At 43.9% G+C, this 17,288-nt stretch overlaps 1 protein-coding gene and 1 non-coding gene across 7 annotated transcripts in view; both read right to left on the bottom strand.

The window, feature by feature from the left end:
* UPF1 (UPF1 RNA helicase and ATPase) overlaps positions 1-15,825 on the bottom strand; it is a 36,418-nt gene extending 20,593 nt beyond the window's left edge. For 2 of the 6 annotated variants that reach the window (XM_007670831.4, XM_007670832.4), the window contains exons 1-4: positions 15,341-15,825; positions 8,698-8,802; positions 2,490-2,632; positions 537-626 (exon numbers count right to left, since the gene is read on the bottom strand). In XM_007670831.4, coding sequence (XP_007669021.1) covers positions 537-626; positions 2,490-2,632; positions 8,698-8,802; positions 15,341-15,559 — 557 coding nt within the window. In that variant the 5' untranslated portion in view covers positions 15,560-15,825. Of the gene's footprint in view, positions 1-536; positions 627-2,489; positions 2,633-8,697; positions 8,803-12,106; positions 12,597-15,340 lie in introns of those variants that run through there. The other 4 variants (XM_007670833.4, XM_001514896.6, XM_029049867.2 and 1 more) reach the window with 3 other exon arrangements.
* MIR1405 (microRNA mir-1405) lies at positions 7,743-7,846 on the bottom strand. Its single transcript, NR_034873.1, has one exon. It is a non-coding gene; the product is annotated as a microRNA mir-1405 (primary transcript).
* Positions 15,826-17,288: the final 1,463 nt, after the last annotated feature.

Genomic DNA, 17,288 nt, shown 5'->3' with positions numbered 1-17,288 from the left:
ATCTAGCTTTCCTAGAATGTGGAGATTGTATTCCTGAAGAGCCTCACACTAGGAAACCTTGTGTTGTAGTACATATCCCGTGTCTGACACTGTATCCACACGGATATGTTGTCAGAACAATACTCCTCAGTTCTGCCATCGCCGTCTACCCAAAAACGTGCAGTGAAAACACATGTTCTGGCAGAACCAAGTATACCACACCATTTGCTCTCAACAGTTCCACAATTCTCACAAATTCAAACGTGCCACTTTGATTAAAGCATTTGGATTACGGCCTAAGGGGTAGAGCCCGGGCCTGGGAATCAGAAGGACCTGGGTTCTAATCCCAGCTCCGCCACTTGTCTGGGTGACCGCGAGCAAGTCACTTAACTTCTCGGGGCCTCAGTTTCCTCACCTGTAAATAAGACTGAGTCTCATGAGGGATATGGACTGGGTCCAAATTGATTATCTTATATCTACCCCAGCACTTAGTACACTGCATGGCACACAGTAATTAACAAATATCACTTTTTTAAAAAAAAGATCAGGCCACCTACCTGCCAGAAGTATTTCCACGTCCATTACAGAACCACTTCTTGCTGGTGTTGCAGTATACCACACAAGCTGGGTCATGGATACCACAGTAACTAAAATAAAGCAGAGAAGTCCAAAAGTTATCCAATTTGACCTTTATGGGATGCAAAATTCTCTCCTCTTCAATCCTCTCTCATTAAAGATAAACAGATCAAACCCAGCAACCATGACTCTAAAATGGAAGGAGAAGACTAGTACAATACCACATTTAGCCATTTCCCACAGAACAGTGATTGGCCACAATGCTCTAGCTCTCCCAAGCCCAGGCTTCTCCCACCAGGGGTCCAAGCCCCCACTTCCCAGTCCATCACTGGTCTCCCCTCTACTGGGTACAAAGGAGGAAGAGGGTTTCCAACTCCCTGCCTTCCAGAATCAAGGGAGCAGGTGTCCATTGGGCAGGAGCATGGCTCCAATGTGGACAATGATTCTGCACAGAGCTGTTTTTGTTAGCGTTCTCTTTTCCAGGAATGCATCCTGAGCACTGAGGTATTGTTATTGGTGTATTTTTGGGAGCAATTCTGCAGTGGATGCATTGGCCAAGTAGCTGGGCTATGTATAAATCTAAACCCCACCCAACTGAGACTGACGGGATTGTGGGTGAATGCCAGTTAAGCCATTACTGCCTTTTCTGAATTCACTTGAGCAAATACACTGCCATTAAACTCAAAAGCTTTATACCCCAAGGCAGTTTTTGTCGCTATCATTTTTCTTTAAGGTTTTACTTACTGGAAGTCAGCCAATAGCAGGGAGTCTTCAATGTTACGCTCAGACTATAAGGATTTTCTTTATGTATAATCACACCAGAGGGCACTGTATTACTAGCAGTGATGCTCTGCTAATACATTGTGTTGGTAGAGAACAAAATTTAAGATGCACTACATTGCTCATCTGTTGGAATAGCGTGGCCTAGTGGTACGAATACAGGCCGGGAAGTCAGAGGACCAGGGTTCTAATCTCAGCTCCACCGCTTGCCTGCTGCGACGCTCTGAACAAATCACTTCTCTGTGCCTCTGTTTCCTCAGCTACAAAATGGGAACAAAATACCACTTCTTCCTTCCTCAGACGATGCGACCATTCCTCTGGACCATAAGCTCCTTGTGGGCAGGAAACATATCTACCAACTGTTGTGTTGCACTCTCCCAAGAGCTTAGTACAATGCTCTGCACACAGTAAGTGCACAATATAATTGATGATCTTATATTGACCCTAGTGCTTAATATAATGCTTGTTATCAAGTGTTTAAATAAATACACTGCCACCGATAATTGCTGTGGATAATTATCAATGGTCTGTTATTGCAGTCACACCCCAAACCAAAATGCAGCAATGGTTCTCACTATATACAAGGGAATTAGACACTTTGCTTCCAAACAAAACTAAAGAAAAGTAGTTCTCAATTTTGAATCGTTCCTTAGCGAGGAACCCTGAAAAGCATCCACCACTTCACTCAGCAACAGAAAGGAGAAACTAGAGTGGGCTAAGGAAAATGAAAAGTCAATAGATTGAAGGCAGGGGGGAAAAAATGGCAATGCTTTCCTGAAAAAGCAACCATCTGCAGTTTCCTCTGAAGCTACTTTTCAGAGTCAAAATGTCTTTCCCATATTAGGAGGCTTAGCATAATTTATTTTTCTTCTTCCAAGAATGTTGGGATGCCTGGCAAGTATAGCTTACACCCCAGAGAAGTCTCACAGCCCAACATCTCAAATCAGCCTTTGGAAAACTACTACTGCAAAAGTATGATTAGGAAAAGATTTCAATACCGCAATGATCACCCTATATATCCTCCTCACCAGTACTACTGATGGCATTTTATTGAGTGCCTGCTGACGGCAACACCTTGTACAAGCACTTTTCACCAGTTTCTATCACCCTGACCATGGGTTTTAAATGTGATTTTCCTTTTTTTTTTTTTTTACCTGCAAGCATGTACAGGAAGATCCTTTGTGTAGTAGGCATCTTCTTCGTCTTCCTCAAAGTTCAGTTCTGCCAACAGTTGGCTAGTTTTGGCTACACTGTTATCTACAGCACCATTCTGTAGGATACCATCAGGCCCATTAACCTAAGGAGGAAAGTTAATGGAGAATAACATTACCTAAGACTCAATTTACAAATACCGTTGGATAATGGGAGATTACTCTCCCAAAACAAGCTATCCCAGCTGAATCTATAAATTACAATGAAAAATGTTCTGCTTTGAAACAACACTGCTTGTGTCAGTTTGTTTTTTCATCCATTAGTCTTTACTAATAAGTCTATTTGACTCAAAACAGAATCTTAACTGCTTAGGTCATTTACTCTTGTTGCTCGTTTCTCACAACAAGGGCTAATCCTCTGTCTGGACACCATAATCATTCCCACAGCATACTGTGTTGTTTTGAACACAAAGTTATTAGTTCATGTGAAAAACACTTTAAAAACTCGGGAAAACAGAAAAGGGAAAAAAAATAGATTTGAGGTAGATCTAGAACTGAAAGCACTATTTGCATCATCGATTCTTCAGAGCTAAAGGCTTGCTTAACTGGCCATTACAATACTGCAAAATATAGATGGGATTAAAAAAAAATCAAATCCCAATTAAGGTACAGGCCTCTTTCCCCTTTAAGGGAAGGACTGGGTAAAATACATTTTTTAGCCATTATTGAAGTTAAATGAAAAATTTGCCTTCACAACTAAACCTAATTTTAAGTGTGATGGCAGGGAATGCATCCGTTTATTCTTATATTGTAATAATAATAATAATAATAATGTTGGTATTTGTTAAGCGCTTACTATGTGCCGAGCACTGTTCTAAGCGCTGGGGTAGACATAGGGGAGACATTGTACTCTCCCACATTCTTAGTACAGTGCTTTGCACACAGTAAGTGCTCAATAAATATGATTGATTAAACAAAGGCTGGGTCTACTACTGTTCCACAGAGCACCTAACAATACTCAAACACAAATATTTAACCATCACTTGCGGGCTCAATCTGCATTGTGTTAAATTTTAGAAGAGGACTTTTTGCTGAGGATTAGTGAAGTGTCTCACCCTCAACTCCTACAACCCTTACAGAGGCTGATTTCTGCCACAAGTTGAGCCTACTCCATAAAGCCTGTCCAATTACCACTCCTCACCCTACCACAATGCCAAGAGCAGTACTGTGCTCATTCTCAGTGTCTCTCACGAGCTTCTATCCTCTGCCTCCCATCCCCTAACTGTGGGAGTCCCTCAAGGTTCAGTTCTGGGTCTCCTACTATTCTCCATCTATACACCCTTGGAGAACTCCCTTGCCCCATGGCTTCAACTACCACCTCTGTGCGGATGATTCCCAAATCTACGACTCCAGCCCTGATCTCTCACCCTCTCTGCGGTCTCACACTTCCTGCCTTCAAGATCTCTCTCCTTGGAGGTCCCGTCAACACAAACTTAAAATGTCCAAAACAGAACTCATCTTCCCACACCCTGATTTTCCCATCACCAATGACAGCACCACCACCATTCCTGTCTCAAGCCCATAAATCTGATATCCTTGACTCCTCTCATTCAACCCACATATTCAATCACTAAATTCCATCGGTTCAACCTTCACATCACTAAAACCTGCCCTTTCTTCTCCATCCCAACTGCTACCACATTAATCCAAGCACTTACCCTAACCCGCCTTTATTACTGTATCATCCTCCTTGCTGACCTCCCTGTCTCCTGTCTCTCCCCACTCTAGTCCATACTTCACTCTGCTGCCCATACTATTTTTCTACAAAAATGCTCAGTCCATGTTTCCCCACTCAAGAACTTCCAGTGCTCGCCCATCCTCCTCCACATCAAACTTCTTACCAATGGCTTTAAAGCACTCAATCACCTTGCCCCCTCCTACCCCACCTCGCTGCTCTATTAAACAACTCAGCCCCCAAACTTCGCTCCTCGAATGCCAACCTATTCACTGTACCTTGGATCTCATCTATCTCATCGCTGACCTCCTTCCTGCCCATATTCTGCCTCTGGCCTGGAACACTATCCCTCCTCATATCCAACAATTACTCTCTCCACTTTCAGAACCTTACTGAAGGCATCTCCTTCAAGAGGCCTACCCTGACTCAGCCCTCATTTCCTCTTTTCCCACTTCCTTCTGCATTTCCCAGATATGCCCCCTTTATTCACCCCTCCCTCAGTCCCACAACACTTTTGTACATACCTGTAATATACTTATTGATATTAATGTCTGTCTCCTGCTCTACACTGTGAACTCACTTTGGGCAGGGAATACATCTACCAATTCTGTTATACTGCACTCTCTCAAGCGCTCGGTACAGTGTTCCGCACAAAGTAAGCACTCAATAAATATGACTGATTGATTAGCAGCCTGGCCTAGCTCTTCCACTCAGATCCACTTAGCCCACCAACTTCCTCAGAGGTATTCCCTAGGGCTGCAGAGGGAAGGAAGGATAGAGGCCATCACCTCAGACATCCTGTTTCTTAATGTCAGATTTCCCTTTCTCTAGATTCCACATTTCTACATGGAGAACAAAAAAGAGCTGAGGTTAGGCAAACCATGCATGCTTAGTTAATCTAAAAATTGGCACACACTGGTTCCAAAGGGAAGCCTAGTGAAGGCAGACAAACTAACATTCTGCAGCACTGTATTTATCTGAGGATCTTTTATCAGCAACGCTTAAAGGTTTCAAACCTCAAATTAGGTTTACATAGATTACACTGTACTTAGCCACAGTTGGGGTGTGGGGGTGGGGTGGGGAGGGAAATCAGCAACAAAGTTGAAATTGTCTTAAATTCTAGTGGCAATGGCACTCAGTATGAAATATCATTGAAGGGGGGGAAAAAGAAAAAAAAATTGGACTTAGGTCTCTCCAGCACCTGAAAACTCAATGTGCCAAATTATCCTCATGGGCAGGGAACGTGTCTGCCAACTCTTCCAAGCTCTTAGTACAATGCTCTGTAACACAATAATTGCTCAAAAACAATTGATTCACCTATCCCTTCACCTAACTTTCCCATCATGGTTGATAATATTAACATGCCCCTTTGTAACAATAATAATAATAATTATGGTACTTGTTAAGCACTTACTGTGTGCCGAGCACTGTTCTAAGGGCCAGAGTAGACACAAGTTAGTCAGGTTGGACACAGTCCCTGTCCCATATGGGGCTCACACTCAAACCCCATTTTAATCAATTAGGGAACTGAGGCCAAGAGAAGCTAACTGACTTGCCCAAGGTCAAACAGCAGACATGTGGTGGAGCTGGAATTAGAACCCATGATCTGCCGACTCCCAGGCCCGTGCTCTATCTCCTAAGCCACGCTGCTTCTCTCCAAGACTTGCAACTATGGTATTATCCTCGACTTCCCTTCTTTCAACTCTCACATTCGGTCTGTCCCCAAATCCTTTTTGGTTTTTCACAATTCCCTGTCCATATTTCACTCCACTGCTCAAATCATTTTTCTAAAACAACATTCTGCAAACAGCTCTCAATTCCTCAGAAGCCTTCAACGGTTGCCCATTCCATTCCATATAAAGCAAAACAGCCTGACCACTGGTTTTAAGGCTTTTTATTAGCTCCCTCCATCTTATCTACTCTCTTCTCTCCCTCCACTCTTCCTCCCAAGCTCACCAACTATCCCGCTTCCACCCCTCTTGCTCCTACCCTTCCTTCTGCCTGGAATTCTGCTTTCACATCTTCCAATTCTATCTCCTCCAGGAAGAATTCTCCAATTAGCTGTTCTCCTCCCTAGGCCACATCCCCCCAATTATCCAATTATCTCAGCACTTGTATCTGCATAATCACCTAATGTACTTATAAGCCTATCAATTTACATGCCCTATTTAGGCACTTGCTTTTCCACAAATCCTTCTTTCCAATCTGTAAACCATTTTGTGCGACTCCCCCATTAGACTGTAAACTCCTCGAGGGCAGGGGTAGTGTCTTCTACTGCTAATGTATTTTCCCAAACACTTAGTACAGTGCTCTGCACACAGTAGGTGCTCAATAAGATGGAAGTAATGCATTTGAGAGATTTTTATGCTCCAATATACAGGCAGTCTACAGGCAGAAAAATCTATGCTAGAGGTGATCTACGTGCAATTTGTGGTTATTTTTGCTAGCAATTTTCCCTAAGAGCTTCAGTCAAACCTCTTATTCATCCTATGAGGTATTCATTATGGCTAGATAAGCAGAAAAATTGGAGACCTCGAATTCACCACTAGAGCAGGTCCTGGTAAGAATACTTAATACCTTAACCATAACAAATTAGATCAATAAAATTCACAGGCTACCACTTCAGGTAGAAAGAAATTATTTAATTTCCATTACCTGAAAACATGCTATATACGCACATAAAACTACACCCTTGACTCTTTTCTTAAACCAAATTAATCTTTAACAAATTTTAAATAGCACTTATAAGATCAAGTGCTTGTACGGGCACTGAACTAATTCTGACCATGAAACAAAAACATGACTATCTTCAAATTTCCCCCAACTTATGAATCACCTTATTAAAAATGCTCTCCTCTACCCCTTTCAAAACTGACTCTCACTTTCTACTAAATACTCTCATGAAGCTTTCCAATGTCTTCCCCCTTAACTCTTCACCACCTGTCATGAAAGACAACTTTCCTTTCACTGCACTTTGTAAATAATAAAAAAAAGTCATTACAGTCATGCTAACACCCTCAGAAACGTGTGGAAAAATCATTTCTTCTAGAGGTCTCTGACAACCTGACCAAAGCACAGCTGTCAATATGCTTAACTGGTTCCAGAGACAAGGTCAGCGCTAATCTAACCACATTCAACTTCAATGGCCCCTTAGGAAGCAGAAACCAGGGCCACGTTCTTACCAGTCTGCTAAACCTTTCACACTATCAGAGTATTCAGGATCTTCATTTACTTCCTCGATCAACTCTCTCTTGGATTTGCCTTAGAACCTTCGTCCTAATGGCCACCTATAAGGACAAGGTGTTTTCTTTCCCAGCAGATAATCTTCTTACAATTAGAAACTCTACCAAGCAACCTTGATTTCATTCCTAGCCCTCTACTCCTTCCTCCCAAAATCCACAGTAACCTGAACCTTCAGCCAAATTTTCACGTACAACATTTCACCACTGTACACTGAAAACAGTGTAGTGCAGTGATTCTCAAAGGGTGGCCTGCAGGCTAGTCCGAACTAAATGTTGGTGTTTTAGGTGAGGAGGCTGGTTTGCTTTATGACCAATGGCTGTTGCTGCACCAAAATGAATCAGGTGCAGCCACAATCATTGGCCAAAGAGCAAGTCAGTGTCAAGTGGGGGCGGAGAGCAACCTTGGCTGTTGCAAGGCTATTGGCTATTGCCAATGTTAGAGTGAGGTACCTGTCTTAGGAGGAGAGAGGTAGGCAAGCTGGCATATCGGGGCCAAGAGAGCCCCTAAGGAAGATTTAGAAGAGAGGGGAGAGGCAGAGGGGCAGGGGATGGGATGAGGGTAGAATGATGATGAGCCAGTGGGTAGGTTGTCCACAAGGCTTCTTCCCCACCAAGGTGGTCCACAGATCCAACTCTGTGCCACAGAGTTCACCGCCATAAAACTGCAGTAGTGCCTGTCCCTATAGGGATATTGTGGAAAAAAATATACACAACCACTCTCCTGAAGAAGGGAGCTAGGAAAAATACATAAAAAATCATGATAGCAAAACTTATCCCCACAGGCTCACTGCCCGAGGCAACTTCTTGGCAAACAAATGAGTCTTGTCGTAACGACGGATGAACTTCAGTCCAGTCTCGAAGACTTCGGGACCGAGAACCTGTGAGAAGGAACTGATTACAGCGCTAAGTGCCTTACTCAGCGCCACTTGCGCTCACTCTTCCGTGCCAGACATGTTCCCACTGGGGCGTGATGTACAACGAGCAGGCAGAAGTGCAGCACACTGTGAGGTGCACGCAAGGATTTTACATACGAACCCATCTGTGGCCAATGGGACTGCAGGATAACGCTGACACTGGGCCATAGCGCCAAAGACCAGCAGGCAGTTTCTTCAGTAACCGCTGCCATCTTCGCTGCATATTAGCCGGCTGTTTTTAGACAAGCAAGTTCTACTCACTTAATACGTAAAACAGAAAAATCAAGTCTTGGATCTCTCTATGCTTAACATCTTATCACCTGGGCATGAAGAGACACATTTGGATATGTGCTTCTATAATGGTTCATCTTCAATATTTCTTGAAGAGCACCCGCCTGCCTTGTAGTTAAATAGGAGTTGAAGACCTGTCAGAAGAATTAGCAAGCAGGAAATGCTCAATGTACTGTCAATATTGAACACCACCTTCTAGTTGATAATTCTGCGACACTGACTAGCTGTGGAGAGATCCAGGTTCGGCTCTCCAAAACCAGAGGATGGCGTAGCACACACTTCTGCTGGTGGAAATGGTTAGCACAGCAAACACTGAAGAAAATGGTGGTTGTCAGGACTGTCCTCTGACTTTTTTTATACTCAGTGGAGCTTCGGTTGTAGGAGTTCAGAGAGATAGATGAACTCTATATCTCTGGGAGAAGCTCACAGTAATGTGACATCGGGCTTCAGACCAAACTACGGGTCTACAGAACCATCAAACCTTCTACATGGCTGAGAGTCCTGAACCCACCACAAATGCCATTCATGACTCCTCAAAAAGAGGGGCCACCAGCAACCCTTACGGGTCATACTCAACATCAAGTGGAAGGAGGACATCAGGTCTTGGAACCAAGTCAGTATCCTAGCATGGAAGCTCTACTCACCTCAACCCACTTCAATGGGTGGGGCACGTGAGAAGACTGACATTAAGTAAGATACCCAAACAGTTGCTGATGGGTGGGCTGAAAATTGCAACCAAAGGGGTTGGGAGGGCAGAGGAAATGTTTTCAGGACATAGTAAAAAGCAAAGACTCAGATGAAATGACACCACAGCTAAAAAAGCTGGGTGTCGACTAGAGGAGAAAGCCTGGCATGGTGCACTGCAACCAAGAAAAGGACGGCTCTTTTTGAGCAGAAGCTTCAAGAGGATTTTGAGACGGGGGGCAAAATGAAAATGCTAGGCATTGCAAACTAAAAACAGCACAAAGTACAATCTTAGTGTGCACGCGTTGTGGTCAAAACTGTAGGTAGCACATTGGCCTTTTCCATCTTGCTCGTGTTCATAGGTAAACTTGACCATAAGTGGCATGCTCTTCAAGTATGAAGGACAAGTGTATGTGTGTGTGTGTGTGTGTGTGTATATGTATATATTTTTCTCTCTATATATAAAATATGTAAAATTTAAAAATCTTCATTAGCAACTTAAGAGCTCAAATTTTATCATTTATGGTGCTAGCCTGCAAAAATAGATTATGCATTTTGGGATCCAGGTCTCCTTTAGCTTTATTTCTAAACTCTACAGCAAGTATAATTTTCAAATTTACCTTCGGATATCTGCTGGACATCCCAAGCAGGCTTGGTTCTTCAGCTCAAAAACACAGCCTTGTGACAATGTATTTTCTCATATAGCTTGCTATGTTACATATGCTACAGGCACTGTCCAACAGTGCTGCTGAAGTAAACAGCATATAAAAGGGTGTGTGTATATGAATGTTTCTACATAAAAAAATACTAGTCTTAGAAGTTTACCATTCAGGTATGTAATTTTAAATAATCTTGAGATGATACTTCGTGCAACCACAACTAGTTTAATATCAAAAGCATTATATATTTAATACCTTTCCTTTTCTCTACTCCAACCTGAACTCTAAATGCCATTAAAAGTAAACAGAATATATCACTTGTACTTCCATACTTTAACAACAAAAATCACCTATAATATAGCTTTCACCCACAAAGAGACTAGAGAGCTTGAAATTCCAGGTGTGGCCTGAAAGACCTCATAACCGACCAAGAAAAAAATGCCACCACCTTCCTCTGTTTTGAGGGATTAATGCAGTCAATGACTCCTTGAAAGAAAACCAAGAAACCCAACTCAGATCTTGGCAGGAATAAAAATGATTTATCTGCTTTAAAAATGTAATTTAAATCACTATTTATAGCACTTTGAGGCATTCAACTTGTTTTTAGAAGCTGTATTATTTGCTGTTTAATAAGTGCCAAGTTTCACAACCCCACAGCACAAGATAGTAAGAAAATTCTGGCACCATGCTTGACTGGCCTCAGCATTCTTAGCTTTTTTCTTGGAGGGGGTGGGGGACAAAAATTAAAGATCAGCAAATGAAGCTAGGAGAGTTCTATAACATAATTTAGTGCCAGCCTGATTAACAAAAATGGTACCGATCAAGCTTTTTCTAGCACAGAACCATTTTTAGAGGCTAACGCCTTTCTGATAGCACACTTTTCATTTTGCATAAAGTACTTTACTGCTTATTGGCAGAAAGTACAGAGGGGCGATATTTATTCTGTTTCTAGAAGGCAATGGCTCCCACTGCCTGGCAACCCCTGGGAGTTGGTAGATATACAGGCATTATTAATACAGCAGCAACCAGTTCTAACTATCAAGCTGATGTCATGCTAACAGCACAGGTGCTAAGAATCCTCTCCATTTGTGGGTCCCTTTGATTCCCACATACGTTTAATTTCAGGGAGTGGGATTATACACTGAAGGCCCAGTCCAAGGACAGAGAGGCATAATAGGATTTACTCCCCATGCAGGGAAATGATTTGAAAAGCAGTAGCATTACTTGTGCTTCTACCTTAAAGGCTACAAAAACCTGGAGCAGTGGGCAGGCGCACCACCTGAACAGGGTGCTAAAGATTCAGAGAGCAAACTGCCAACGGGAGACAAGTTAAGAGAAAGGCAGTCAATTATCAAAAAGTAGGAAGGATAGGTCAAATAAATCCGAAGGGTGACTAAGAAAAAATGCTCTCCATTCTGAACCCCAAGATCTTTCTAGCCAAATAAAGTAGCACATGTTGAGGGGACCAAGAAAAAACACAAAACCCCAAACTAAAAAATCATAGGAAGTGGCAAAAGCAATAGGGGAAGACCAAGTTACCTCACCCAGCCTAATAAAATTAATTGGGGCATAACCTTGTTTTAAAAGTTTTGATCCCCTTTTCAGTCACTGGTAAGATTCTACTAAAGAAACTCTACTAGTACATCAAACCTGGGGGGGGGGGGGGGGGATATTGTACAAACTGAATATAGACAGTATACTTTCCCAAGAGTTAACCCAAAGTTTAACAGTCTTTTAAGACACTTAAAAAAGTATACAAAATTGCAGTTGCACAATATGGCAGTAATTTCAGTAATAAATATTTCAAGACAACAGCATCAACAGTATTTATTGAGCACCTACTATATGCAAAGCTTCTAGGCGCTGAGGGAATTTACAAAGGAAGAAAAGACAGGGTCCCTGACTTCGAGGAGCTTAGAATCTAATGGGGGAGACAAGAAAACATAAGATGAACATACAATTAGAGTGCCCGAGCATAAACAAAAGTAACAGAAATTTATGCATAAAATGACTGATGAGAAAGTGGTTGTGGATGGTGTGACTGGGGTAGCAAAGAGGTTAACAGGGAAAGAGATTTGAAAATATAAATACCCACCATTTGCAGGCCCACTGTGAACATCTTATTCTCTCACAAAAGAAAAAAACATAAGCCTGTATCACCAAAATCAAAACAGATTATATACATCAATTATAGAACCCACTGATTTATCATACAGGAGGCAGTGTTCCAGATGAATCCTACGGTTTCTGAGATGTCAACAGCCCTTTACCTGTTCTGAAGTTTACATAGCGATTGTGACATCGGACAAAATTCTAACCAAACCGACCGAGAGTATCCAAGCAATTTCTTTTTTGCAATAAAGCCAATGCTTTCATTGTTGCTTTATTGGGATTCAAATGATTTTTTTACCTCAAACGGGATCTGGAAAGAGACACCTGTGAGGTTTTGGAAGAAAAGCACATGACTAAAGGGAGGAGTTTAGATAGGAGTCAAAAACAAGTAAATCTCAGGAGTGTTAAATTGGCAAATATACACCATTCGTAAATGCCTTAACGCTTTTAGATTTTCGCTGAACATCTCTTGAAAAGAAAACACATTAGCAGGCACAGTAAGAGAAAAATAGCACCCAAGTAAACCAAATTATTTGTTACCGATATTTTACACACTAACTGAAATTTTTCTTCTTTTTCAAGTAGAGAAACCATTTCTATTGCACCTTTTTGATGCACTGCTGGTGGAACTTTTATCCAAGGGTACCAAACAATTTAATTACAACAGGTACCATTCTGAGGAGGAAATAGGGGCAAAACAGTCAAGGCTACGTTTCTGGCACAAATTGTGGTTAGTAGCAGCCCCAGGAGCAGAACATACAAACTTTTTTCCCCTCCCCAACACCCAACATTTCTTACTTTAAAACAAGACTAAATTAAAAAGTCAGCCAAATGATAATTGGCAAAATCAAAGCTCATGTCACAAATACCTCTTGGCAATCAATGAGCAAAATACCCCTTTCCATTAGTTTTCTTAAAATCGAATTTAAAATGAAATACTTTACATCAATCCTTCCAGATCTCAAATCATAAAAAAAAAAAAAGAATTAATCCAAAAGTCAATTCCTGGATAATTATCTAAAAGAACTGGTCCAAACCCGTCTTTCTTGCCTTACAGTGTATTACAATTCTATAATTCAAATGTGGAGAGTAGCTTCCAGATGTTTTAGGTGCCTGATGGCATCATCTGCTGCAGGAGAAATATTGATTATTTGTGTTGGGCCACATTTTTCTCCTGCTTTCTCCTGCAGCGAGAAAACAAAGCCCCCGACCCCACCAATGTAACACTACAGTCAAACTACCGCTCATCAGTCAAAACTTAGAACACAAAAGAGCTTTTGCACAGGGCAACTGATAGACAATTTCTATAAAAAGTGTTTGACTAACTTGAGAAAATAATAAAATAACGACAAATCGGTCTAGTTTACTTTATGGTTACCAGAACAGTGAAATCCCTTGCTTTACACCCATATCTCAGTTGCTTGTGGGGTGTTCAGGAATATGGAAACAGATAATTCAGCTAAAGAATGGCAGATAGCTGATCACAAACCAAACAGGAGCTTTCAATGCAACAGCAGTAATATGCAGCAGGAACTTGGACAAAGCTGTCACCAAAAAGTTTCCTCCCATATTCGGAGCAGTAAAGTCTAGGTAAAGAAGGTTCATGTTATGCAAAATAATTAATTTCTATAGGCATTGGCTACATTTTGATCTAAAGCATTCAGGCATCATTACATACAACATCCTTTTGTGCTTTACATAAACATTAAATCTTCACAATTCATAGGGAGTCAAAATATCAATTTCATTATCTGTAGAAAGAGCCTAACTGTACGAAGAGTAGACAACAAATCCTATTTTCCAAAATTATTAAGTGTGTGATGTGCCTGCTACCCGTGAAGGTTTTTTTTTTTTTTTAACGGCCTAGCTCATTTACTCATTTGATTCTAAACACTGATCCTATCATTAAAACTTTGTCCACCCATATCACCTCTCCCTTTTCTTTCACGTTTCCTTCAACCCCTGTAAAACCCTGAAAATGTTTGTCTTTGTGCACACCTGTTTTCACTGATTTTCACCCCCCCCCCCCCCCCCCCGCCAGCATGTCACATGTAAAGGAACAACGATAGGGTCAAATATCTAAACTGTTTCTTGGCAAGTGGTTATGCAAGATCAGAGGTGGGAGAACAGACAGAAATGTTCAGCAAGGAAGTCCTTTAATTTCAAGCTTCCTCGGGGTTTTGCAAACTTGAGAAAAATCGGACAGGGTGCAGGAGAGGTTTACTCTGTGTGTGTGTGTGTGTTGTAACCAAAAGTGAAAGTTAAAGGAGCAGTCACATCAAGTTTTAAGTGTGAAAAAAGTTAAACGTGGCAGTTGATAAGTAAAATTCCACCGATTCGTGTCATGTGCAGGGATAATAAATTTCAGCCTTCCATTGCAAATGCATCACGATGTCTCATTAAGATATCAAAGTTTCAGCAACTAACCTGATACTGTACTGTCTGGAATTCAAAACAAAACAAAAAGGAACCATTGAGGTTTTAGCTCTTAACTGCGTATCTTTCCACATTCCTCTTTTGTATCTGAGGTCTGGTGAAATTTAATTTCCTGAGAGATGGAGTAACGAGGTCTGGAGCAAAGCCAATACATTTGCTGGGCTAACAATACGAAGCGCAACAGCTCCTACAGGTGGGATTGCTGGACAGGTTAGTCTGACCCTGGGGAGGGAGGAGGGGAGAGGGGGCGGGAAGCCAATACTTTAACACTCCGTACAGCCAGATCTTTCGGGAGAAAAACATGAGATTTACCTCTTGCCTAGGAAGCCATCCTGCCTCAGGCCAGCTTTCGCTTCCTTATGATGTCGTTTTAAAGGCCTGGAATGGGGATCTCCAATTCGCTCAGTCCCCGCTTTTAACAGGGAGAAGTGCTGAACTCGGCGGCCAGCCTCATAAATGTCTTCCTTTTTGTGTGTGTGTGGGTAGGGGGCGCGGGAAAGAAAGGGGGGAGCGGGTGGGGGATTCGATGGGGGAGCAGGGAGAAGACTAACTGCGATCGAGGCTGCCTTCGCCGGGGCCAAATAACCGAGTGGGCATAGTTTGGAGCCCGCCCGCCCGCATCGAGCCTCATCTTCCTCCCCGCCCCCGCTCGGGCCTCCTTCTCCGCAGCCGGGATTCCCCCAGCCCCATGTGGCCCGTAGGCCGCGCCCGCGGGTCCCGGCGGGGCAGCCGAGCCGGGCGCCCGGGCCTCCCCGCGGCCGACCCCCTCAGCCCCCCTCACCTGAATATCGAGTTGCCCGGGCGGCCCCCCGACTCCCGCCACACCGGGCCCGCCGGCGACGATCCCGAGCGCCCCGGGCGGAGTCTGGGTCTGACTGGGAAGGGTGAAGTCAGTGAACTCGAACTCGGATCCCTGGGTGTCGGCTCCAAGTAGCTCGGCCTCCTCGGTGTCGAGGAAGGTGAGGGTCTGCGAACTGGGCCCGTACGCCTCCACACTCATGGCGGCAGGGAGCGGCCTGTTCCGCCTGCCCGGCCTCGCCTCGCGGGCCCCGGCCTCGCCTGGCACCCGAGACCCCGGCTCCGGTCGCACACCTAAGGCCGGCCCGCCCCACTTACTCCACCGAAAGGCACTCAACCTCACCGCCGCGGACGATAACGAGCCCCCTGCGCTTGCCCGTCGCCTCTGCGATAAGCACACACTACGAAGGCGACCACCGCTACCGCCACCGCGCGCCTAACCGACGCTCGCTCCCTTCGGCCAAGTCCCCGTTCGCCCCCTCCCCTCGCCGGACGTTGGCGACGTGCTGACGAGGCACGTACGACGCACGAAGCGCACGAGGCGCTCCGCGCGGCCGCGGGGGGGGGGCGCGGGGCGGAGAAGAAGAAGAAAAAGGGCGAAGGGAGGGGCCTGTGTGAAGGAGGCCGTCCTGAAGCCCTCTCTCTTTCCCCTTTCCCGCCCTACGTTCCCTCTTGCTGCTCCCGCGCTCTATCAAGAGCATTTACTGAACCCTTACCGAGCGCAGGACGCTGCCCTAAGCGCTCGGGAGAGTCCAGTCCGACAGTAGTGGACGCGTTCCTTCCCCGCGACGAACTTAAGAGTCTGGGAGAGGCAGACATTAAAGAAATAATTTATAATATATCATCTAAAGAGACGTCATAGGGGCCAGTCACCTCCAGACTGAGCCCCGGAAGCCGCATCCCGTGGCGGTGCGGGACGAAATGCACCACGTTTCCAAAACGTTTCCCCTTAGGGAACCTGATTCGGTTCCTTCTTAATTCTTTAGAGCTGATAATAATGATGGCATTTGTTAAGCGCTTACTATGTGCAAAGCACTGTTCTAAGCGCTGGAGAGGATACAAGAGGATCAGGTTGTTCCATGTGGGGCTCACAGTCTTAATCCCCATTTTATGGATGAGGTCACTGAGGCACAGAGAAGTGAAGTGACTTGTCCAAAGTCACACAGCTGACACTCCATCTCCCCCGATTAGACTGTAAACCCGTCAAACGGCAGGGACTGTCTCTATCTGTTGCCGACTTGTTCATCCCAAGCGCTTAGTACAGTGCTCTGCACATAGTAAGCACTCAATAAATACTATTGAATGAATGAACATGTGGCAGAGCCAGGATTAGAACCCATGACCTCTGACTCCCAAACCCGTGCTCTTTCCACTGAGCTACTAGCTACTACTACTGGCTGATGATCCTAGGCGAACACAAGCCTAGCAAATGAGCAACACAGTACTGTGGTTTTCAAAAGTTGAGCTGATTCCAGAGGGCACTGTCAGGAGCAGCAGGCCTAGTGGAAAGAGGATGGGTCTGCTGCGAGTCAGAGGATCTGGGTTTTAATCACGCCTCTGCCGCTTGCTAGCTCTGTGACCTGGGGCAAGTCGCTTAACTCCTCTGGGCTTCAGTTACCTCATCTGTAAAAGGGGGATTCAATCCTACTCCTTCCAGTTTAGACTGCGAGCCCTATGTGGGATGGGAACTTCCAACCTAATAAACTTGTATCTACTCCAGTGCTTAGATTGGGGCTGGAAATGTAGTAAGCGCTTAAAATCAAGTCTGTGAGCTATATTCTACACTGGCCCATCCTCTATTAGCGACCTGGGGCACTGCACTTTAAAAGAATTTGGAGAGCCAAGAGGGTCCAGAAAAGTGACAAAAGTGATGAAAAAGATGGAAAAAACAAGTCTTATGAGGAAAGGTGAAGGGAAAAGGGGTTATCTGT

The sequence above is a fragment of the Ornithorhynchus anatinus genome, chromosome X1, assembly GCF_004115215.2.
Source record: "Ornithorhynchus anatinus isolate Pmale09 chromosome X1, mOrnAna1.pri.v4, whole genome shotgun sequence".
NCBI classification, from domain to species: Eukaryota; Metazoa; Chordata; class Mammalia; order Monotremata; family Ornithorhynchidae; genus Ornithorhynchus; species Ornithorhynchus anatinus.
Note: the sequence above shows the minus strand (reverse complement) of the source record. Positions and strands in the feature narration are given on the sequence as shown.